The 26,091-nt window shown below is 47.1% G+C and overlaps 1 protein-coding gene and 1 long non-coding RNA gene across 6 annotated transcripts in view; one reads left to right on the forward strand and one right to left on the reverse strand.

Annotated features, from left to right (window-relative positions):
- The window catches only part of PTPRN2 (protein tyrosine phosphatase receptor type N2), an 805,581-nt gene that overhangs the window by 472,757 nt on the left and 306,733 nt on the right, over positions 1-26,091 (reverse strand). For all 5 annotated transcript variants that reach the window (XM_043590047.1, XM_043590044.1, XM_043590046.1 and 2 more), the window contains 2 exons: positions 17,097-17,457; positions 154-336 (listed from right to left, as the gene is read on the reverse strand). In XM_043590047.1, the coding sequence (XP_043445982.1) occupies positions 154-336; positions 17,097-17,457 (544 nt within the window). The remainder of the gene's footprint in view (positions 1-153; positions 337-17,096; positions 17,458-26,091) is intronic.
- On the forward strand, positions 22,177-24,354 carry LOC122488572. Its single transcript, XR_006298652.1, has 2 exons — positions 22,177-23,670; positions 23,985-24,354. It is a non-coding gene; the product is annotated as an uncharacterized LOC122488572 (long non-coding RNA).

Below are 26,091 nucleotides of genomic sequence, written 5' to 3' on the forward strand. Positions count from 1 at the left end.
GGCAAAAGTTCAAACGGAGAAAAATCGTTTCTACAAATCCACCTCTCCTCAGCAGAAGGAACGTGTAACCGCTTGGTGAGCCAGGCCTCTGCACAGCCCCCTCCCGCCCCACAGTCCCACAAACCTGAGTGACCCCGGGGCCTGGAGCCTCACCTGGCACGCCTCCACCCGGCCGGCCAACGTCGGACTCTCTCGGCTTTCCCGCGGCTCCTTTCTCGGCTCCTCGCGGCTCCCCTTCTGCCCCCACAGCTTGCATGGCGGAGGCAATCGCGCGGGCCACCTGGCCGAGGTCCGGCTGCTCTCCCAGGTCCTTCAGGAGACTCTGGATAAGTGTTTCTGGGGGGGCACACACAAGAGCAAGCACAGGAGACACCAGGGAGGAGCGGTCAACACGGAACGAAGGGATGAACAAGCGACCCCAAACGGCACGGCGGGCACCCAGCAGGTGCAGAGAGCGGTGGGACCCCAAGCGGAGCAGGGGAAGTTGTGTCGACGAAAGGCACAGTATCGGCCATTCCAAAACTCACTGCGTGGGCCTAGCAGCAGACCGGACGATGGGGAACAAGGGGTCAGTGAGTCCCGGGATGGAGAACAAGAACTATCATTCTCTGAAGAACAGAGTAAAACCTGAAAAGACTGCGTGCAACCTCAGTGACCTGCAGAGCCACCTTAGGCACAACGGACCACAGCCAGAGAGCAAGAAGGAGACAGAGAGAGAATGGGACCCAAAAGCCGAAGGGGAAGGGAAAAACCCTCGGCAATTCCCCCAAACTGGGGAAGAGCATTAAGTGTGAAAGCCAAGGCACCCAGCAGACCCCAGAACCAACCCGAGAGCGAGCCACTCAGGGGCATCTCCTGGGAAGGGCAAGGGCAAGACGGCTCCCCACGGCCCCCAGAGGCTGTGACGCGACGCAGGCAGCGGCTGACTTGACGCAGAGCAGGGCGCGAGACACACTGCGTGTCTGGTAAGAATGATGCCTTCGCATATTTATAATTAGGTGTTTGATAACACACACAGGAATGACGTATTTGAAGTGTTAAAGAAAAAACTTCTAATTCAGAAGCCCACGTCCAGGGAAGATCTCCTTCCAGCATGAGGGTGACGGAAAGACATGTCCGTATCATTCGAGGAGCCAAGCTAATCTGTCACCAGCAGACCTGCAGGACACGAAACGCCGAGGGAATGACACCGGCTGGAAACACAGGCCCGTGAGAAGTGCTGGAGGCTAGCGGAAGGGCGGCCGGGTGGGTGCACGCGCACGACGGTCTTCCTCCTAACGCCTCTATTCCGGGAGGAAGCAGTCACGTCTAACGCAGGGTTTATAAAGCAGGTCGACGGGAGTACCTGCCACCAGAGGGTAACGGAACCGTGCTGTTGTAAGGTTACCACACTCGTCTTACATGAGGCATCCTGACAACCCTAAGCAGACGATTTTCAACAAAGCTGCCTTAGTTCGAAGGCGTTTTCAATGGAGAAAGAGAAATATTTTTTCAAAAGATGATCAAACAAAAAACTCTGACGTAACACTTTTATCCAGAGTATACATTTAAAAACACCTATAACATCAACAATAATAATAAAAAGGGACGTTGCAATGAAAATAGGCAAAGGAACTGAACAGAAACTTCAGAAAAGAAAATATACAAGTGGCCAGTAAGCACATGGAAAAGTGCTCAGCACCATTACTAATCATTGAAAGGCTAATGAAAGCCACAGTCAGCATATTTCGTGCCTGCTAATATGACTCAATTTTAAAAGACTGAGAACAAATTTTGCAAAGGAAATGTAGCAGCAGGAACTTTTGTATATCCCTGGTGGGAGTAAAGCTTTAGAGCTCCCAGGAAGCCCCTGTGGCGGTTTCTTATAATAGAATATGCCCCTTCCATATACCTAGAAAATGTGCTCAAAAACCTATGTCCATGGAAGAGGCGTATAAGATTGTGTTTAGCAGCCTTATCCGTAATAGCTATACAAAAAAAAAAAAAATCCAAAAATCCATCAACGGGCGAATGGACGAACTATCTGTCATTATCTGCACAAGCAGCAATGAACTATGGTCACGTACAAACATCCGGACGGATCCAAAGGGGATTATGTTGAGTGAAAGAAGCCAGACACTGAAGAACACACATGATTCTTTCAGTAGGAGGTGATTCCAGGACCGGGTGGGGCCTATGCAGGGGACAGGGTGTTGGGACAGACCGGGCACAGGAAGACGCTCCCTGGGACGATGGGGATGTCTAATGGCACACTGGTTATGTGTGCACACACGTGTCAACACACTCATTCATACGCTCGGCATCCACACACTTCACGATACATAAATCTCACTCCGTAACCGTAACGTTTAATGAAGTCCTGTTTCTGACGTGGGGGCAGGGGGCTGGCTTTTTTCCTGAGTATTTAATGCTGGTTACATGTGTCACTGGTTCCTAAGTGAAGGTTCATGTAAGATGATTATTCTCATGACTTTGCTCCCGAAGAACAGTGACCTAGTGAGAGTTCACGCTTCCCATGGCTTCATTCAGGCGATCCTCTGAACTAAGTTGGGGGGGGGGGGCATCATTCCCCGCTTCTTACAAATTAAGAAATTTAGGCTTTTTGTATTTTTTAACATTTCCATCTTTGGGAACTAAACTAGAGTTGCACGCCTAATTCCCTGTAGCACTCTCCCTCTCTTGCCCGCCAACAGGCACGAGAAGTTCTCAGCGCTCGTGATCCAGCAGGGCCCCTGCCCTCGCACCAACACAGAAGCCAAGCGTCTGCTCTGAAAAGGCACTTGCAGAAAAAAGAAGGTCCACGGCGACCCACGTTTGCCAAATCCACTCCAGCAGCCTTTCATCACGGTGACAATGAGAATCAATCCCGACAGAAACCGCGGCATGAAAACACCACAGTCACTCGCCACATGCAGACCCGACCACTCGTGCAACACAGGGGTAGACGGACGCGGGGCCCACGGCGTTGAGGGACCGGCAGGCACAGCGCTGGCCCAGGAGGAGGAAAGGGCGCAGGGGCCTCACCCACAGAGGCAGACAGGAGCACAGCGCCAGGCCGTGTCTGCTTTCTGCGTGGACCCGTTAGCACAGGCAACTGCCCGGTGTCGGCCGTGAACCCCACTGCTGGCAGCACTGGATTCCTGTCCACTTTCTCAAGCCTCACAATTCTGGAATCTGCAGGGGTTTCCCCTTTCTTGGTGATAGGTGTAGCTGAGACTTTGGTTTCTAAGAACACATTTAAAATTCTCACCAGTCACTACGTGGCCCCTACGGTGCTCCGCCCCCGGGGCTGCCGAGCCAGATTCGCATGAAGAAAAGTTGACCCCTTTCTGGGGGGTTGGGGGGGAAGCGTGCACTCTGCCGCTTAGGAGAAAGAGTGCTACGTGCGTCCAAACATTGCTTCAGGGAGCTGAGAGCTGATGAGGCTGCACACACAGATCCGGCCCACGCGGGTACGGACTCCTCTCCCCACGGGCACTCCCAGGGTGTGGTCGGGGCAAGCCTCTTACTCTCACTCTCACTGGTGCTCAGTTCCCTTCTGTGTAAAATGGGAACAAGGGAGCCAGGCCTGAGAAGCACTTCCCTGGGGCAGCACCACGAGTGACAACTCTAAGTATGACCATGATGAGGCGCTGATGGTCGCGAGTCATGTAGCCCTCCACTGCTTTTCATCCCTCCCTCACGACCCATCATGAACACAGAGGCTGGGGTGTCCGTGCTGAGCTCCGGCCACAGTTCAGCGTCTTCGCAAGCAAGAAGCAGAGAACACGCCGTGTGTGCCCCAGAACGCTTACTTGTGCCAAGTGATGCCGCCTCCCAGTTGGTTCAACATTCAATGTAAGATTGCGCTTTGTGAGACGGTTCTTTGCCAAAGTATTCATGTGCATTTAAAGATGTGTGAAACTCAGTTATTAAAGTCAGACCCCAGGCTCCACCCATCTACTCTCTCACCTGTTCCTCCACCCGACCAACCCACTCACCCATCCGCCCACCTATCCACCCATCCACCCACCCATCCACCCATCCATCCACCCACACATCCACTCACCCACCCTCCCACCCTCTCATCCCCCCACCCATACACGCATCCCCCACCCACCTCTCACCCCCCCACCCACATATGCACCCACCCACCCATCCACCCACCAACCCACTCACGCATCCACCCACCCACCCGCCCACCCATCCAATCTCCCACTCACCCATCCACCCACCCACCCACTCTCCCACCCACACATCCACCCACCTATCCAGTCTCCCACCCACCCACTCTCCCACTCACCCATCTACTCTCCTACCCACTCACCCACCTTCCCACCCTCTCATCCCCCCACCCATACATGCATCCCCCCACCTACCTCTCACCCCGCCACCCACATATGCACACCCACCCACCCATCCAATCTCCCACCCACTTATCCACCCACCCACGCACCCATCCACCCATCCATTCACCTATTCACTTCACTAACTGGTACTGGGCACTCCTTGTGTTGAGAACCCAGGAGTACGAATCACCATGAGGAAGGATAGAGAAGTAAAGGCATGGTTTGCTTCAGAGCTACAGTAGGATTCACACTCACACAGCCAGAGAGACTTGATGACTGGACAGTATTAAGCAAACTCAACATATGGGACAGACCAACTGCAGAGACCCTGCAAGAACATCAAATGACAGCACAACCCAAAAACTGATTCCATTTTCCTCTTAAAACAGACAAGTATTTGAGCGCACACGCTCCCCAAACTGTCAGTTAGTACCCCATCTGCAGGCAAATGTCTTTCCTGAAATTCAACCAAACAACCTCCAAACTTTAAATCTACTTGTAAATTACCTCCTACATTTTGCCCTCAGAAATTAACAATGAAATTGACAAACTTAGATCTGACAAACCTCACTATAAAACTTTTAAACTATAAGAATATAAAACTTAGTTTTTACTTGAAAAGTTTTAAAAATTCTTATTAATTTCTAATGAAGGTAACCCAATTAATTTACTCATTTTTAAAAAAGATAAACCCAATTTATATCTTTTGAGGAAAAAATCTTACTGTATAAATTTGGGGGTCTGAGTTACCCTGAGCAAAACTTTTTCATTAAAAACGTCAAGAATATATTTTAAGTAGAAAATCAGTAAAAAAAAAAAAAAAAAAAAAAAAAAAAACCATGAAAAAATAACCTAAGCTAAAAAGTAAGCACAAGTGTTTGTCTTTGCTGTTTATCAGGCCTGTGGCAGCACAAACACACCCACCCTAAGCGGTCTGTCTGCGGGGCTGCGACAATGGCATAAAAGGGGCGAAAGGGCAGGCACCTAAAAGTAGGAGCCAGGCTGCAGGTGGCCGAGGCCCGTCACAGTGCTCTGCTGCTCCCTGTGCACAAGGCCCCTGGGTGCACACCACGATGCCCCCGACATCCGCCGAGGCAGGAAACGGATCGAGACGTGTGTGAGAAATTTTTAAAAAGTGTTGAATCAAAAATGTGTCTCTGGTGAACGCAAACTTCACCAGTAAATCCACTGGACAAAAACGTTCCATTCCCAAGCACCTTGGCCAACCAAGGGCTTGCCCCGGTCTCTCACACCACCCTCGTCTCGCAGAGCCAAGGTGTGTGTGCTAACAGGGCTCCAACCACGGAATCCCTGCCCCCCCCCGCTCTGCACCCAACAGCAGCAGCAGGCAGAGGACGTCTCTTACCTCCCCCGTGACAACATTTCGGACCAAGTGAAGCCCCTGAGTCAAGGCTTCCTGTCTACCTGGGCAGAACGTTTCCTCTCAGGGCCCCACTGTCTCCAGCCACTGTCCAATTCCAGACGGAGGAGCACAACCCGATGGGATTACCGTGCTGGACGTGCAGTGTAAAGCAGCACAAGAACTACCACGGTGGTTATTCCGACCCTGGTGTACAGCAACCTGGCCTCGCACAACTGGCCTCGCACAAAGCTGTGAAGCAGGCTAGGTTCTCACGTCCCCGCCTGTGTGTGGCAGGCAACGTTTGCATCCCTCACTCCCTCGTGCCGTCTTCTGTGTATGAGTCCACGGTCTGGTCCTGTCCCCACATGTCCGAATGCCCCCTCCCTTGCGTCCCTACACACCCCCACCCGGCTTGCTCCCCAGGCAGCGTCTCTGTTGCCCATAGTGCGGGTGACTCATTCTAGGTCTCATCAAGGTGACTGATAATCCGTGAGTGATTTGTGCCTCCCAGAGACACTCACATTTAAACAGGAGAGTTCAAGAGATGGGCTGTTCCTTCCTCTCCTCTCTCCTCCCTCCCTCCTCTCTTCCATTCTTTCCTTCCTTCCATGAATGTTTATTGCACATTTTCTAGGCCCAGCGACTTCCCGGGTGCGGGAATAACGCAGTTAACAAAGCCCTGGCTTTCATGAAACATTCATCCATACCGGAAGAGAAAGAAAATAAGCAATTGAAAATATAAATACATAGAATGTCTGGTGCTGATAAGGGCTGTGGAAAAACGAATCCGGGGTACGGAGGATGGGGGAGGTGGGGAGGCAGTAATCCCCACTCGAAGGGTTTACTGCGAAAACAAAATAAAGCGTGTAGATTGTCTACCACATTTCTAATAATCAATACAGTGAACGTGGAATTGTGCTCTTCTGCTAATAATCTGTCCCAACATTTAAGAACTCAGGGAAACTCGTATTGTGCCATACCTCTTCTTTCTGTCGCTTCCTTCAGTCTAGTCTCATCATCTGGAAAAGAACAGGAATGGATGACCGCATGATAAAACTCGTTATCTTTAAGATAAAGACCAGAGATCAGGAGAGACTTTCCATGGATCTCTTAGAATGGTTGTAATAAGAAATATCCACCTTCAAAATGGAATAATACAATATAATTCCAAACATTGTCCCTCTCATCTAAAAAAGAAACTTTTCAGGTTTCATTAGTGAAAAATAACTTAAAAAAAAAACCCTTAGGTATGCAATGGTAGATTCGAGTGGCTGAGCAGCTTATGATGAGAACGATTAACACATATCAGAAATCATCTCCCATGCCACTACTGTAAACCACACTGACTTATCTCAAAGGCACCCACTGTCAGTCATGTGAAGATGAACAGAAATCAAGAAATCCTTTTTTAAAAGTCCAGCTAGCCCTGGTGGATTGAAAAGGGACCATGGCACAGAGCACAATCAAATACCACGCGCATCAAAGTGGAACATTCTTTTGTTCCATCAACTGCACCATATAATTCCAAGACCCGGCCAGCTTATAATGACATTTTAAGTAGCTTTCAATGCTCCAAGTGGGCTCTAGCAGAGCAATTACACAAATGTCAGGACATCAAATATGTAAGGCCTGGAGTAGGAGATCAAGTCACATGCACAACTGCTGCAAGCCTGACCTACTGAAATTATATGTCTTAATAGGGTCCCCCAGACAAAATGTTATAAGCTTTAGAGAATAAGCAATTTTGTGCAGATAACCTCACTACAAAACTGCTTTAATGAAGATGTGATTCATGTATAACAGCTTTTGCTCTTAAATGCCTTTACCACCATGCATATATGAAAGTATACAATTTAGCCATGTGTAAACACACTTCATCATCATCTCCACCACAATCATTACCATTGTCATCAGCATCGTCACTATCACCATCACTATCAATCATCACCATCACCATCATCCATCACCATCATCATCATCACCACCACCACCACCACCATCACCACAATCATCACTATCAATCATCACCATCATCACCACCAGGACGATCATCCATCACCACCATCACCATCATCATCATCATCATCATCATCATCATCACTGTCACCATCATCACCCAGTCTCTCTATTACATGTAACACTGAGACAAAGAACGAAAAAAAAATAATAAAATTAGGTTTGGCATTAATTGTGCCACTTCAGTTGGCGATGGGGGTGGCAGTCAGATTGCTTTCTAAAGGATGTTTCATTGAAATTCACATTAACAGGAGTCTGCACACTCAGAATGTTAACTGACTTATGATAAGAGGAGGCAGCCTAGACATATTCAGGTTAGAAATGTGGCAGGGAGATGGCATTATATGTGAGGGTCAGCAGGCGACAGGGAGGATGCACTTGTTCTGTGTTGTTCTAGGAGGTCTTCCTGGTGGAAGGTGGCAGGAACAAATGGTTGCAGTAAGTCCTCTCTAGGTGCTCTACCCACTCTCCATATAAGAGAGGCAAATTTCAACTCAATATTCTGTGTAAAGAACTTTCCAGAAAATGCTTCTGGCTTCTCATGTAATGGACCTCACAGGGAAGTAATGAACTCATAGGTACTTAAAGGGAAGGCTGACAGTTCATCTGCCAGAGATGCTATTGAAGATACTTCTCATGTGAGGGCAGATTGCGTGACCCCCCCCAGGTTCCTTTCGAATCTGAACAGTGACTCTCTGCTGGCACAGAAGTTGAGGGAAGCTGTTTCCCAGCCGAGGAGGAAGGCACGGGATGGGGCCATGCAGAGTCAGGGTCCCTGTTCATACACAGCTGCTCTTCCTGTACATCTGAGCAACCCAACCAGGTGTGTTCACTTCAGGGATGCTGGGCAGGCAGGGTGGAGTCAGAAGCCAAAACAAGAGGAGCCATCTTCCTGCTGTGTAAGCCACAGAGCGACACCCAGAGATTCCTCCGCCCTGCTCTTGCTTCTCCTCCCACCCCCCACCCCCAGGAGAAAGTGGACTGTTTGCTGGACACACAGCATGGTGATAGGCTAACATAAAGGCTTCAGGCATCTTATACCAAATGTGGGACTAAGTTTAACTGAGATGAGGACTACTTTGATAACACAGGTACCTTCTTCCGTAGGTTCTAGAAGATGCTCATAAACCCCAGGGAAGGGCATGAAGCCAGGGCACAGCAATTTATCAACAGTTCCTCATGGGGCAGACTCTGAGAGGCAGCCTCTTTACTCCAGTAATTAAATGGTCAATTTGTCCTGGTTGTTGTTGTTGTTGTTGTTGTTATGTTTATTTATTTGTGTTGAGAGAGAGAAAACGTGAATGAGCGAGAAGCTCAAACCCATGAACTTGAGATCATGACCTGAGCTGAAATCAAGAGTCAGACACAACCAACTGAGCCACCCATATGCCCCTTGGTCCTGTTTGTTGTTTTTTTTTAACCAAAAGTATTTAGAGCAACACTGGCCTTCACTCAAATGTGAATGTATTTTTTCAAAAATGAAAAAGGCAGCAAGTGCTTCCTTTCAAGTGAAAATGACCCTAAATTGTGGGCATATATTCTCCAGGGCAATGGAAGCACTTGAATCTGGTTTTTCACTATTATAATCGATCACTGTCACCATGAAAGTAAAAGTTCTGGTTCAGTGCCCTCCTGAGGTTGAGGGATACAGGGTGTACTTTTGCCCTGTATAAGTTCCCAGGCTGGGACTCCCACCATCAACAGAATGGGGAAATAGACAACACAGCCGGCAATTGAATGGTCTTAGCAATCACGGAAAGTTCAAACAGGAAGAGGCCCCAAAACATACATATCCAACACTCTTATCTTGAATGAGGGAAGAGAATAAGAAAGACTATCTGACTGGTTGGTGCTCAGCAGGTGTTCTGTAAATGAGCAAATTCATGAGTAAACTTGCTAAGAGTCATAGAGTTAGGAAATTGCACAGCCAATAGTTAAGGAAAGTGTTTCAGACTTCCATCCCTATAAGCATTCCATATCAACACAATAGAATCCATTTTAGTACAGATTTGGGGGGCAGGGGATGAGAACACTCATTACCTTGGCCATTCAACCTATAATACAGTAAGACATCTGAATAGAAAAAATAACAAGGTATGTTGGGAAGAAGCTGGCATAAGAAATGCCCAGAATAAAAGTAAGCAGAGCGATAATATTAACTAAATTCTCCTAATTCCTAGTCTGGGCTCCCCAGGGTGTGGAATCAAGATAATAAAAAAAGAATTCTAACAGATTGGCTACAGGCTTTGTTTCCTGTTTGGTTTGGTTTTGAGCATTATCAGTGAGCAAGAATTAGATTGGCAGCTTCTACCAGTGGGCACACTGCATATTATTTGTCACCGGCTCTAGTTAGCTATTTAGAAAACTGTATATGATTCATCCCCTAAGGTGGTTTCCATAATTTAGTTGTCATCATTGAGACTTGAATGGAAAGAATGACTTTAGCCAAAATACTCACAAGATCTATATGAATAAAGCTACAAAATTCTGATGAAAGAAATCAGAGAACTAAATAACTGGAGAGATATTCCATGTTCATGGATAGGAAAACTCAATATTGCCAAGATGTCAGTTCTTCCCAATGTGATCTATAATTCAATGCAATCCCAATCAAAAGCCCAGCAATTTATTTTGTGGATATTGGCAAACTGATTCTAAATGTATATGGAGAGACCCAGAACAGCTAACCCAATATTGAAGGAGGAAGAAAAAGGTTGGAGGTCTGACACTACTTGAAAGAAAGACAGTACAGTACTGGTGAAAGAATAGACATATAGATCTGGAAAGCCCCAAAACATACCCAAATAAGAATAGTCAACTGATCTTTGCAAAGGAGCAAAGGCAATACAGCGGCACAAGACGGTCTTTGCAGCAAATGTTGCTGGATCAACTGGACGTCCACATGCAAAAAGGTAAATCTAGACACAGACCCTCACCTTTCATAAAAATTAACTCAAAATGTATTACAAGCCTAACTGTACACCACAAACATATAAAACTCCTAGATCCAGCAATCACACTCCTTGGAATTCACCCAAAGGAGTTGAACACGCATGCCCACACAAACAACCGCACACGTGTTTATATTACAGCAGCTTTAGTCATAACTGCCAAAACTTGGAAGCAACCAAGCCCCTCAGTAGGTGATGGATAAATTAAACTTTTGTCCATTCATACACTGGAATGTTATTCAGTGCTAAAAACAAATGAGCTGTCAAGCCATGAAGATACATGGGAGAACCTTAAATGCATATTACTAAATTAAAGAAGCCAATGTAAAAAAAAAAAAAACAAAAACAAAATCACACTGTGTGATTTCAACACTGAGACATTCTGGAAAAGGCAAAACAATGGAGACAGTAAAAATTTCAGTGGTTGGAGGATTGGGAGGGAGACGGGTGCACAGGGGAAGCACAGAGGACTTTCAGGGCAGTGACTACTCTGTATGATCCTATAATGGTGGACACAAGCCACTGTACATTTGTCCAAACCTGCAGAATGTAAAACACCAAGAGCCAACCCTAACTAAACCCTAACCTATGGTGATAATGATGTGTCCATACAGGTTCCCCAGTTGTAACAAATTTAACACTCCAGTTGGGGATCTTTTTTATGGGGAAGGCTGTGCACATGTGAGGGCAGGACGTACATGGGAAATCTCTATGCCTTCCCTTTAATTTTGCTGTGAACCTAAAGCTTCTAAAAAATAGTCTCTTAAAAAAAAGGAAAAAGAGTGACTTTAGGCTTTGTTAAAACTCAGTGACTATTGAGGCTGGGAAAACTATAATCAGGGTTCTGTGGTCTGAAAAGATTTATGCATGAGGATGTTAATGGTGCTATTATGTGAAGAGCAAAGATCAACAAACTATATATAATTTAGGAGACTTGCAGTTGACCCTGGAACAACGCAGCTTGGAGCTGTGCGCATCCACTTACACATGGACTTTTTGTAGTACAGAGTACTATGAACATATTTTGTAACATTTCCTTTTTTCCAGCTTACGTTATTGCAAGAATACACATAAGACACAGAATATGTGTTAATGAATTGTTCGTATTATCAGTAAGGCTTCCAGTCAACAGTAGGCTATTAGTAGTTAAGGTTTTGGGGAGTCGGAAGTTAAGTGCCTATATTCACCTACACAGAGGGTTGACACCTCTAATCCCCACGCTGTTCAAGAGTCAACTGTATAGAGACATAGAACTGATTTAAATGTATTGTGGTACCTACATACAGTGATGGTTAGATGATTATGCCTCTACTTAAAAACACAGCTGTATGGGTACGTGCTTGGGTCATTGGTTTTGGATGGGATATCTGAAGGACACACACACACAGAGTGGTAGCCTGCTTCTGGGCATACAGCAGTCGTGGAAGGACTGGCTGTGGGGAAGCAAACTTCAGATTTCACTTGGTACACTCTATAATACTTGGATCTTTCTAAATAAGCACATCATAATCTTACAATGCGAAAGTTATTTTAGAAATTTAAATATATCACAGCAACAACATTCACAACAGCCAAAAGATAGAAGCAACCCAAGCGTCCACTGATAGATTGACAAAATATGGTGTTACCCATACAGTGGAATATCATTCCGCCTTGAAAAGGAGGGAAATCCTGACCCCCGCTGCAGCATGGACAAACCTGGAGGACATGATGCTCAGTGAGACAAGCCAGTCACAGAAGGACAGCTGCCCTGTGATTTCACTTCTATGAGGTCCCGCGAGCCATCAGGTCCATAGAGACAGAGAGCAGAGGATGGGCACTGGGTGCTGGGGAGGGGAGCGGAGTTAGTGTCTAATGGGGACAGAGTGTCAGTTTGAGAAGAGGACAATGTCCTGGAGATGGTGGTGGGGACAGCTGCACAACAGCATGTATGTCCTTAATGCCACTGAGCTGTGCACTTAAAACGGTTAAGATGGTCAGTTTTAGGTCATGTGTATTTTACCACAATTTCTAAAAGCTTTAATGTAAAAAGTGGGCATGGAACTATATATTACATAAGAGTGAGTGGAATTCACAGGGCTTGCTTGAGACTAATCCCAGGCTGGAGGAAGAACTAACCCGGTGAACACATCAAAGGGACGGCGACACCCCGCTCCCCTTGCTCAGAGGGGGACTGCGACACACACACGGCCGCAGAGGAAGGCACACCGAGCCTGTGGCGCTCACCAGGGAGGTAAGTTGAAGTGACTTTTGTCTACTTCTTTCTGCACACCTATCGCCCAAGTTTTGCAGAGTGGCCATTTGTCATTTTACAACTGGTAAACAGCACAACAAGTAATCATTTACAAATTGATCCCTACTCAAACTGATCTGGAAATTCCGGAACAGCATCGACGGAGGAGTGCACACACGGGCGGCAGCGGAGCGCTCCACCTTACACCGGAGAGACCGCATTCGGTGCAGCTCGAATCCACACATGGCACACGGTTTGCCGCCTGTCCTCCATCACCCCATTTCACACAGCTCTTTCTTGCGAGTTGGCACTTTTTTAAAGCTTTTTTTAAAAAAAAGATAGGGTGTAAATAATAAATAAAGAGAGAGGTGTCTTTTCTATGACAAGCTTTTACCAAATGAACATCTGCCGTACACATTGAGTCAGTAACTCAATTTACTGAGCACTTCTCTGGGGGCGGGTATGGGTGGGTCTTCCTGTGGCTGCATGCGAGACAGTGTCACAAGCTGGATTCGATCATGCTGCAGAAGGACAGAGCCTTCTCGGCGTCACGTGGGAGCTCCTTGCCCTTCGCATGACCACAGGGTCGCCCTTCCAGGTAGCAGCCCTCAGGGCGTCTGGGATAGCCAGCTGTCCAGGCTGACCATCCTGAGGGCATGGCAGCCCTCCACCCCTCCCTTCCCACTCTCTTGCCGTCGCTTCCAAGGTGCAACTGGGTTGGTGCAGAGGACTGCGCCTAGGGATTCTGTGCTCACGGCACACTGAATCCACCTGTACATTCCACAGGGACCGCAGGCGGGTGGCCAAATGGTAGGGGCAGTTTTTCAGGCAGTGACGTGAAATGGCCCACCCGGGTGTCTGCTGTTATCGAACACCGATTAAATCCCAGTGCACAGAGTCCAAGAGTTATTTTCAGGAAGCCCCTGGACTGCAAATTTAGAGGAAAGTTGGCCTTTTCTTTTCTCGTTCTTTTTCATTAAATATGTAAGAAGAGAAATCTTTACCCGTCCTACACCGGCTGACACCCCTGCCCCTCAGTGACCTTTTCCACTCTGCCCCCTCTAGAGGCCAGGAACATACTTTTGTACACACTAAGCAGAAAAAGCTGAACTTGGGAGCTGAATGCTTGCTTGAACTGGAGTCCAGGAGCAATTAGCCAGAGTGACAAAGCAAATTGTGTTTAAATCTAAATGTTCTACGATTGCCTCTTCTGAGCTCCAACTTCGTCTTAAGTGATCTGACAGTGGGGGTGAGTGCCATCATTTATACTTTTGAGCTGCAGCTTCTCATCAGGAAAATGAGGTTGAAAATAATGCCGCCTTATAACGGTGACATGAAAATCAAATGAGGCCATTTGTGTGGAAGAATCCACTGGTTCATTCACTCAGCAAACACTTTGCCAGGCACACGCTGGGTGCTGGGTGCTGGGATGGGGACAGTGACAAGGAGGCCATGTGTCATCTTCCTAAGCTGATGGTCTACGGGGGGGGGGGGGGGACAAACATTTGTCAAACAATTGCACAAACATGTACTTGCAGACTGTGAGATGTGCTCGGGTGAAGGCACAAGGTTCCAGGAGCCTCTCCTCTGCGGTGGGGTAGCAGCTCATCTTGCTGAGAGATTGAACACTTCAAAGAGCCAAGCTGAAGTCTGCCAGGGAGGCTGAGTGGCCCCAGCTGCTGATGCTAACACAAGACACAGCAAGACAGTGTCCCCCTCACAGAAAAGCACCCTGTCACCACCTCTGAAGCCTCGTTGCTGAACAGTTAACACCATGGTCAGACCTCTGGGCTGGGCTAGCTCCTACACTGCAGGCTTACAGAAAGTACAGAGCACAGGAAACAGGAACCAGGGACATGCTATCATCAGGATGCACCAGCAAAATCCAGAATGTGAAAACCCCACGAGACAAGCAAAGAAGAAGAGAGAGAACCCTTGTGAGATCTAAAGGGGCTGAACAGACAGACCCACCAAGGCAATGGCTCTTCTTTTGAACTTCAAAAAAACCAACTGTAAAGAAAATTTATGACAACTGAGAAATGTGATAGCCGATTAGATCACAACACTAAGACATTACTATTAATTTTAATGTGTGATAAAACTATTGTGGTTGGGTTTATACAAGAGTTCTCATCTGCCAGCAATACAATGATGAAACCACTTGATAATGGGGAGGTGGTGGGGGTGTGGAAGTGGCAGGAAAGGCCAGGAGCTGCCTTTTGCTGAAGCCCAGTGATGTCATGCCCAGGGTTCATTTAACAATACTCTATTTATTTTGTGATTGACATTTTACATGTCTCCTTTGAAAGCATAAAGTGCAGCTGGGAAGACAGTATACATGAAAGGATGACCAACATCGCAAGTTAGCACAGAAAAAAACTGCCAACGAAATTATGCAGTTAATAAGGGTCATTGGAGAATGGAGATCAAAGAGGATTTTCCCGAAGACCTGTGCCTCAGGGGACGTCAAGAAGAATGGGAAGGTACCAAGTGACGGGGAGACAGAGGCTCCTGAACACTAGCAGACACGTGGAGCCAGTCGTATTCTGTGAGCACACCTTGCTCTCTAGTGCATTGAAGTCTCTTTCGTAGAGGCTTCCCATTGCCAATAGCTAGGACAGAAGTAGTTGATAAAAGGGATTGTTTTAAGTTGTGGGAGATGGGAAAGGAGACAGAGAAGGAAGTGGTGGTTACATAAGCTGGGGCAGCCAGCAGAAGACGGGAAAGGGGCGGTCAGCACCATGGAGAGGGCCCAGAAGTCCCAGCAGAGGCCACTGCTTGGCCACCACCCAGTGGCTGGCGGTGACTTTCTGCAGTGTGCTCATAGCAGAGGTGCCGGGTGACACTGAGCCGGGGAAGATGGGAAAGGCAATGACAAGGTGAAGGCCAAATTGGCAGCTGAAGGCCACTGGCAGAGTCTAGGGATTATGGGAGTTGCAGAAGGCAGCAGGGCCAGTAAAAGGAATTTCTCACAGCTGCGCAGGAGAAATACCCCCAGAGGAGAACATGCTGGAGAGAGAGGTGCCCCCCCACCCCTCAAGCAGCAGCCTCCTGCAGAGCAGTGCCAGACACACCAGTGGGTATTTATGTGCAAACAATTCGTAGGCAAGCGCAGTCTTCTTTCTCATACAGCTTTCTTTCCCAAGACAAGAAGGAGAAGAAAGCATTAGTAATGGCCACACACGCTGCCTCCCTGTAATTATAACTTTGTTTTCCTTCCATTTAGAAGGTGCCATAATGGCTTTGTGGACCGAGAGAGAGAGAGAACAAGCAAGCTACTTAGCTGAAAAGCAGCAATATGTAGAAAAGAAGGCTGTCAGAACAAATCCAATTAAGGCATCACTTATAGAAAATAGAGTGCTAACATTAATGTGATTCTCGGTCAATTAAAAAAACCTGTTATCTGCTTGATTTTATTATTTGTATATCTTCAAAGAAGAAATCATATTTTATCAGAATCTCACTTTCTATTTTATGGTCTTTGAAAAAGGCTGCTAGAAGATAAATACAAGGGACCCCTCTGCACCTGACAGAGGCAGAGGAACCAGTAAGTACCGCATCCCTGTGGGACAGCCACAGCGGGGCGTGACTCATGGAAGAGCCCTGAAGCTGCCGTGCTGAGGCTCAGTCACTTTGAAGGCCCCACGGCGCCTGCACTGCCTCATGAGGGGTATCCGTGTCAGACTGGGCTCTTCTGGGGACAGTCAAGCAACGACAAATATGTGAATGTGACCCCGAGTCTGACCATAAGGAGTGCTGAGGCATGACATATGCCGAATCCAAAAGCGTTCATGTTCAATTTTCCACAATGTTCTGTGGCCAGCATAATTTGGGGTCAGACTTGGCCATTGTTCCTCAACGTGTTTCAGCATCTTCATCAATGACGAAAGAAGCTGACTCTGAGAGGGTGGGGGTCTAAACACTGTGGCCCCTTCCACTCCAGGAGGGCCCTTTTCTCCCTTCAGCACCATGGCTGGATTCTCTTGGCACGAATACGACCACCTTCTCTCCTCAGAGCACCAGAGGCACAGGAGGGTGCCCGAGGCCCTTTCTCTCGCTGCACTGGCTGCAGCCATGACCTAGGGGGCAGCACTGATGCATCAGAAGCCATTCAAAGGATGTGTAGAGTGGAAAGGACTGGCCCTGGGCAGGGGCCAGAAAGACAAAAACAACAAAAACCCGGGGATTGGTGGAGGCCAACTTACCATCGCTCATGGCCTCGGGCGGTTTGGGGCCTCCTGGAGGCGAAGGCCACTTCCGGGGTTCCACCGGCGCCGAAAGGACCCTTGGTGTTTTCCACGGTGCATGCAGTGGGTTTCGTGGCCACGGGTCACCTTCCCCGTGGGGCACCGGGGGCTTCCGAGCCGCATATGCGCCCAGCGCAGCGATCAGTTTCTGCCTATTGACGTTGCCATCCACCTTGGGGCTGAGCTCGTCAGGCTGCAGCCTGCCAGGGGTCCGCAGCGGGCGGCCCCCAGGGTAGTCTGCCCCAGGGCCAGGAGCATAGGTCAGAGCAGACGTTTGCGCCATGAAGGTCAGCACGCTGTCAGCAAGGGGGTCCTCACCCTGCAGGAGCCGAAGATCAGAACAATAGCAGGTGAGTCTCCATGTCAGCCGGTCGAAAGGACATTTGACCTCAATTTTCAAGGCACGAAACAGCACCGACATTTCTGAAATGCACACCCAAATTTTCACTCCACTGATAGACCGAGTTCTATGGCCCATATTTGTATTGTTGTGGTTTTCTAATAGCAGCTTTATGGAGATATAATTCACATACCACAAAATACATCCTACTCAGTGTTTTAGTATGTCCAGAGTAGTGTGAACATCAACAGTGACTTTAATTCCAGAACGTTTTTTACCACCCCGACAGGAACCTTGTGCTCATCCCCATTCCTCCTCCCCGAAGCCCTAGGCAACCACTAATCTACTTTCTGTCTCTATGGGCTGGTCTGTTTAAGACATTTCATATAAATGGAATCACACAACATGTGGCCTTTGTGTCTGGCTTCTTTCGCTTAGATGTTTTTGAGGTGCATCCACACATCAGTGCCGCATGCCTTCCCACAGCCGGAAAACACTGTTTTAAAGACGCAGTACATTTTGTTTATGCGTCAGCTGGTGGACATTTGGGTGGTTTCTCATTTTTGGCCATTATGAATAATACTGCTATGAACATTCATCTCCAAGTTTTGGGGGGACATATGTTTCCAATTCTTTTGGGTTCATGCCTGGAAGTGAAATTGCTGGGTAGTGTGGTAACTCCACACTTGACTTGCTGGGAGCTGCCCGAATGTTTTCTAACATGGCGGCACCGTTTTACATTCCCACCAGCGACGTGTGAGGAATCCGGTTTCCACAGCTCCTCGCCAACGCTTGTTATTGGCCACCTGTTTCCTTACAGCCATCTAGTGGGTGTGAAGTGGTAGCTCACTGGGTGTTGACCTGCATTTCCCTCATGGCTAATGATGTCATGGACTCCTTGTCTTCCTTGGAGAAATGTCTGCCCAGTTCCATCACCTGAATTGGTGTTGACTGTTGCAAAAGTATCTCTCCATCCACGATTGAAGCACCTATATTGCCTGTCTTACCGTCTTTATTTCACGACAACTCCTTTCTTTACTGATTATTGGAATCACCTTTATAGCCTATTCCTTTAACAGCAATATTCTGAAACATCAAAGCTGCCAGGCTTTCTCTTAACAATTATATGTAACGTCAAATCCGTGGCCTGACCGACATGGTCTTTCATTGAGCCTCCACCTGTAAGTCCCCCTTATTCATTGAGCCCATTTTCCCGGGAGGAAACAGACTGTTTTGCCACTAGACGCCTCAAGGCCCAGTTGTCCTCCCCTCTGGAGTAGCTACAAAAGTGTTAGAAATGTCAGTGTTCTACCTCTGTGGAACCATCAGAATTTCATGGACAAACACGGAAATTTCCAACTTGGGGATTCTCAGAAAAGTTATGGCTGTCCTTGAGGCTTACTCCGAGCTCCCTCCATGGTGTGGAATGGGTCCACGAACCATAAAACTTTAAAATCTCGCCCATTCACATTTTCTAAGTGCACCTCGCTTGGGGCACAACATCAATGTTGAGTCAATAAGGGAGTAGACCTTCGGATCTAGTTAAGATGTGCAGCCATCACTGAATTTAAGACAAATGGTTCAGACTCCCAAGTCTGGCTATTTTCAAAAATATTTGGGTTCAGGCTTCCAGGATAGACTTTGGTGTAGCAAGTCAGAAGTCAGAAAACTAGGGTTGATAAGGGTTCTAAGTTGTTGTTCTCACATATGAACTTGGGCAAATCACTTGACCTTTGGAGACTCAATTTTCTGTCAAAGAAGGAGACTGGACATTATCTCTAAGATTGCTTTTATTTCTAAAATGATGTGATTTTAGCTGTCATCCAAATTGTTTAATGTTGTCCAAGTACTAGCTGAAACCAATTGCTTTTCCTTTAGAAAAGAGAAAGGAAGATTCATTAGAGAAAGGGAGAGAAAAATAAAATGCTACCACACAAATAGCCCCTCCAGCATTTTCCCACAAATTGGGTGTAAGTGTCAATCTTAAGCCCAGGCTGAACTCCCGTTCAGAAAGGCTGTCTCCGAACACCTGGTCAGGTCATAGTGCTGGGGGCTAGGGAAGGCATCCAAATGCCTCATTAATGTGCCCACAAGCCTCTCTCCTCTTTTTGCCATGAATGCAGCCTAACCGAGGACTTCTGCTCAAAGAGCCTCTAATTACGGTCGAACTGGAAAGCCCCTGGTAAAGGACAAACCAGGCTGAACACAGCGCACAGTGGATCACTCCTGAACGAAACCTGTGCAGTGGAATGGGATAAACAACCTACTTTGGGTCGGTTTATGCTGTGAACCAAATTAAGGTAAAGAGGGAAAAAGAATATTTCAGTAGGTAAACTGTAGAAATCATAGAAAAGCATTGGTTTTTACAAATCAACCCAGGTCCTCTGTAAATGAAGGCCAGCACGATGGTGTCCTCAGGGGAGCTCACTGTGGCCCAGGCGAGGGTGCCACCGAATAACCAGGAGTCCTGGGAAGTGGGAGATCGTCGGGAAGTGTATTCTGGTGGCGGCTCCTTCTGTGTGGCTTCAAGTCTTGAAGGAGAGACTAGTAGGCGGGGCTGGATTCTGGGGCAAGGCTGCCTGGGTTTGGCTCACACCTCTGATCTCACAAACCTAGTGAGCTCTGCTTTGGCGAAGTATTTAATCTCCAAGTCATCCGTAAAACAGGGATGATAACACTCTGCTTGGCACAGCGTGTTAATGGCTACCGCCACTAGTATCGTTAGGGTTATTATCTACTTTACCTCCTTAGGCCTTCATTTTCTTTGAAGCAGGAGGAAGTCCACAGATGAACTGAGCATAAACCACCCCCCCCCGAAGAAGTTTTAAGCCTCAATTCAACAAATTTATGATGTCAGGTTCCCTAAAATAGTGCTGAATAATTTTTAGGACTTTAGTCGCCCCAATCCGGAAATTAGCAGCCTAAAAGTATAACAATTTGCCACTGCCCAACACATGGTGTGGCCAGTTTTGGTACTTTGGTTCTTGGTACACATGCTAGAGACATCTAGTGTGGGAATCCCTGGTATGGTAAGTACACTGCGTACGAGGCATCTGAGAACTGCCACGGTTGATAAAATTTACCCCGAAATCCCATTCCTCCAGGCACATTCCTTAACCCACAGTGTGGCCACGTGAGAAGTAGAGTCTGCTCACCCGCTCACCCACAGCTGCTACACTGGATAAAACACAGGGAAAGAAGGCTCTTTGGGGAGACTGGCCTGATCCTGTCAGCACAGCTCTGTGGAACCTGCACAGCTTTGGACAACCTCCTTGCGCTTCACGTTTACTACCTTCAAAATTAGGAATATAGTTCCTTTTTTTCTTAAAGCAGGTAAAAAGATGAGAGTAAAAAGGTGAGTTAAAGTGCTCAGCACGTGGCTCAGAGGAGATGTCTGATAAATGGTAGGCGGTCGCATCACGTCTATCACCACGATCCCCACCGACATCATCATCACCATCGATATCGTCACTATGAGCACGATCACCTCCCTCACCACCGTCACCTTCATCACCGCCATCACCATCCTCACTGCCATCAGCCCATCCCAAGCACCAGCGATGCGGTGTGCCAAGCTCTGGCCTACACTCTGTGGGGGAAGACTGTCTCAAACATGGACCTGTCTTCAAACAAATCGCAGACCGCAATGGGGGTTATGTCGCAGACGTATGTAACTATAATTGAAAGCATATTATTAAAGAGGTTTAGTGATACCAATTTGGAAGGAAGAGGGGAAATCAGGGCTGCCGCCTGGAGGCAGCTGACACACTTCCTCAGAGCCGCAGGCCGCACTGCACCCCTATCTGCCAAACAATGAAACAGCCATGGATGCTCCCTATCCCCCAGCCTCCCCAGGACCAGGGGACCAGAGCTAAAAGCCAGGCCTCCTTCCTCTCATGGAAGTCTGCCCACTCCAGCCCCAGACTGTAAAATTAGGAGTTCAGACTGCCAGGAAGGCCTCGGGGCCCTCGGAGCCCCACGTGCAAACAAACACTGAGTGGAGGAGACTCATGTCTGCACACTGGCCACTAATGCTTATCAGATATTCTCTGATGCCAAGGATCCAACACAAATTAGGAAACTCAAATTGGGTCATCTTTTGACCACAGAACAAACATTTTCTCCAGGTTGTCTCACAGCCTGAAGGCAGCATTGACAAGCACATTGATCAAGACATGCTTACTGCCGGTGACGAAACACACAGCAATGGGGCTGTCCACAGGCTTCCTGATGAGATGACCCCATAATGCCATCGGATGTGGCCAGATCTGGGAGCCTCCTAGGAACCCTCCACCTGCAATTCATTAATGTAGACATGGGATTACTTCTCTGTGCCTTTCTGTGCTCAGGCCATGGAGGATGATTCGGGGGAGTCATCAAGTCTTCCTCTCCCTCTATCTCTGTCTCTGTCTCTCTGTTTCTGTTTCTTTCTCTATCCCTCTCCACTCCTGTCTCTCCCTCTTTCTCTCCTTCCCTCCCCCTCCCTCTCTCCCTCCTTTCTTCGCCCACTTCTGCCTCCCTCTCTCCCTCCGACACTCCCCCCCTCCCTACCTCTCAACACAGAGAGAAGGATGTCCTGCCAAGGTGTTCAGGCTCTAAGTGTCCAGCCTGCCCCGTGTGCAGGGAATAGGTTGGAGGTGTCATTCTTACTGACGGCATCGTTGCCAAGACAAAAGAAATGTTTGCCTTCAGGGGAGCTTAGGGACAGACACTGGTCTATCTTTCTTTGCAGCTGAGACGTAGTACTTTCAGTTAGAAAAACCAGTCTCCAAACACTTTTTACGGGGTTCACAAAAGCTACGTAGTTGAAGAGATGTTAAGTTCTAAACTCAGGATCAATGAATTATGCAGAAAGCTGACGGCAACATGAGGTGTGGACTGTAAGTGATGGATATGTACAGTGATACTGCGCCATGCTAGCTTGGAATGGCTCTAGAGACGGCTGACGACATGAAGCCAGCGCCATCGCCTCGCCTCTCTATCCCCCCACATCGCCTCTTCTTTCTGTCATTTCTGCTGCACCTGCTGTCCTTCTGGTCTGCACCTTGTCCTACAGCCCCACACTCTGCAAGTAACAGGCAAAAGGAATGGACTGAAGCAGAGACTTGTGATCCATTTTCTACCCATGTTGGATAAGCACCAGGCATGAAATCAGAGGCCCACTGGCTAATATAACCACCAGGAGGACATCAGGATCACAATCACAAAATGGGTCCTGTTTTCTGAGTGCTGGTGCCAGGCTGTTCTTTGGTGTTATTTCCTTTTGATCTCCCAAAAGCCTATGGTGTACACGAAACTACAGCATTTTTTGGATACGAAGCCAACAGAGTTCTGGCAAGTGAGAACCAAGGCTGGGACACAGCCCGGGGCGTCTGGCTTCAGGCTGCGCCATAGAAAGGAGCAGGCTCGCCCTGCAGTCCGTCTGCTGCTCCGCAGAGTTTGGGGGAGTAAACTCGGTGGGCTTGCATTTGGCATAAAAAACAAACATGAAAAGGCTGGGCAAGAATCTCAGGGTTCCGATTTCAGTTCTACTACCAAGTAAGTGTTTAAAGCAGGCATTTCACTCCATCTTTCTCAGACTCGGTGTCCCTCTCCAAACTGAAGGTCCCAGGGAACTTCTCATCCTCATAAACGTGAGTCTACAGAAAGTACAATGCAGCCTGACATGACGAGGCTGTGGCTTTTTGTCTATCTGTCCCATCAGCTCCAAAGAGTCCCGATGGAAGAGGTGAACGTCTCTCAAGAGTGCCTGAGTAGCTTCTCACACATGGTGACGGGAGATCAAAAACGGAAAGAAAAAGGAGAATGCCTTCTGCCCATACAGAATGCAACACTAAAGAAAAACAATGAATAACGACTTCTCACAAAGCTTCTTTGTGGCTTCCTGTGTCTGTCTACACAACCACCTCTCCTACCAGCAAGCCAGCTGTGCAAGGGCAAAGCCGGCGGCAGGATCTGGCACGGGGCTCAGCAGGATGGAAGGCAGAAACACGGACCCAGGAAATAAACAGGGCAGGGGTCTGGGAGGGATTGTCGGTGCGTGATCACTCCCCGTGAGGTCACAGATTGATCTCCAGCCCTCGCCACCGTCACACCTCAGATGCTCCGCCTACTGGGTGAGCAGATGAACAAGCGAGTGACACACAGGCTGGTTTGCCCACGGAGCTCAGCCCCAAGCTGACTGGAGCCTCGGTAAGTGGAGAGGGCTGGGCCTACCAGGGAGTGGGGGGTGGTACTCACAGTCACTATGATTAACCCCTTCCTGCATATCGGGCACAAACCCCAAGAACAGCTCTACCGTACGATCCCGGCTTCCCACCGAAGGCCAGGAGAAACAATAGCTTGAGAAGGCAACTTTTAGATCAAATGAGCATCACAGATGTGGTTCAGATACAGTGTCGTGGCCACGGTCCTCACAGCTCAGCACCTTTGCACATGCCATTCCCAGTGGAACGGCTAAGAAGAGGGCAGGAGGGAACCTGAGTCACCAAATTCAATTTCCGCAGGCGGCACCTCTTCAGAAATGGAGGAGTAGACGGGCTTGCTGGTGGACGCCTGGCTGCTTCCCAGTCCGGGGCTGTTAGGAAGCTGCTGCCGTGGGCAGCTGCATGCAAGTCTTCCTGTGAACACATCTTTCCTTTCTCTCGCTACGTCACAGACAGATGAATGTTCAATTGTAAAGAAACTGCCAAATGGTGGCTGTAACAGTGGTATCATAGTTATTTTTTTGTTAATTTTGGCCCATCTAATGGACACAAAGTAGTAGTTCCTCAGCGTGTTATGCTGTGTTTCCCCCAAAGAATAATCATATTTGACACCTTTAATGCCCTCACTGGCCTTTGTATATCTTTTTTAATAAAGCGTTAAAAACTTTTACACATTTTGTGTTGGCTTGTTCATCTTTTTCTTTTCCATCTTTATTAAGGTGTGATTGACACACAATAGTACACATTTATGCGGACACAACCATACACCTATGAAGCCATCTCCAGAGTTAAAGCAACGAACATAACTGTCACCCAAGGAGTGTGCTCGTCCCCTAACAGTTCCTTCCAATTGCCCTCCACTCCCACGTCATCAGGCAACGACAGATTTCCTCCTGCAACTCATACACTAGTTCGTACTCTGTAAAATTTTGTATAAATAAAATTATAAAAGTATGTACTTTTTTCCTGTCTTTCAGTCAGCATAATTATTTGGAAAGTCACCCATGCTATGGCATGCATCAGTAATTCATTCGTTTTTATTTCTGAGTAGCATTCCACTTTATAGGTCAAACCCAATTTCTTTATTCATTCACTCGTTGATAGGCATTTGCGTTTTTCCAGTCGTTGGCAATTACCTTTACAGCTGCTACGAATATTCACATACCGTCTCCGAAAGGACAAAGCTCTGATGTATCTTGGACACGAGTGGGATGGCTAAATCATGGAGCAGCATATGTTTAATTTCTTAAGAAACTGCAAATGCTTCCAAAGTAGCTACACTGTTTTACGCTCCCACCAGCAGAATATGAGAGTTCCAGTCCCTCCACCCCACTGCCAACATATGGTGTGCTCAGTCTTTTAAATTTCAGTCACTCTGGTAGGCATGTGATGGCATCTCCTCATGGTTTTAATTTTTATTTCCCTGATAAACAATGATGTTGAACATTTTACGATGAGTTTATTTGCCACCCATTTATCTTCTTTGGTGAAGTGTCTTTTCAAATCTTTTGCTCAATTCTTTATTTGCCTCCTCTCTTTCTTTTTAACAAGTTTTGAGAGTTCTTTATACATTGTAGAGAAAAGTATTTTCAGGTGTATTATTTGCAAATATTTTTTCCCAGCCCGTGACTTGTCTTTTCACTCACTTATCATTATCTTTTAAAGAAGAGAATTCCTAATTTTTATGCAGTCCAATTTATCAATTTTTTTTCTTATGGATTGTACTTTGCTGTCATAGTTATACATCAGTATGGGGGACCTTAACACTTTTGAGCCTTCTGACACACGATCATGGTATATATATATATCTTCATTAATTTAGAGTTTCTTTACTCTCATCAATGTTTTTTTTTAATTCTCAGTGTACAAATCCTTACACATATTCTTAGATTTCTCTCTAATTGCTTCACAATCTTGATGCTACTGTAAGTAACTTTTCAGAATTTTAATATCTAATTGTTTGTGGTTATATAGAGAAATATAATTGATTTTTGTACATGGACTTTGTATTCTATGGCATTACTATGCTCACTTACTAGTTTTAGTAGCTTTTTTGGTAGATTCCATCAAATTTTCTGCAAAGGTGGTCATGAAATCTGCATGCCTTTTATTTTTTTTCTTACTTTATTGCACTAGCTAAAACCCCCAGTACTGAAGAGGCAAGAGCAGACCTCCTTGTCTAATTCCAGATTTTAGGTAGAAAGCATTCAGTCCTTCCTCATTCAGTGTGATGTTAGTCGTAGATTTCTACCATGAATTGATGATGCCTTTTGTCAAATGCTTTTTCTGCATCTTTTAAGACTATCATATAGTTTTCCTTTTTCTTGTCAATATGGCGAGTTACACTGACTAATTTCATATGTAAACAATCTCCTTATATCATCATGTATTATGCTTTTTCATATAA

This window comes from Prionailurus bengalensis, chromosome A2, assembly GCF_016509475.1.
Source record: "Prionailurus bengalensis isolate Pbe53 chromosome A2, Fcat_Pben_1.1_paternal_pri, whole genome shotgun sequence".
NCBI classification, from domain to species: Eukaryota; Metazoa; Chordata; class Mammalia; order Carnivora; family Felidae; genus Prionailurus; species Prionailurus bengalensis.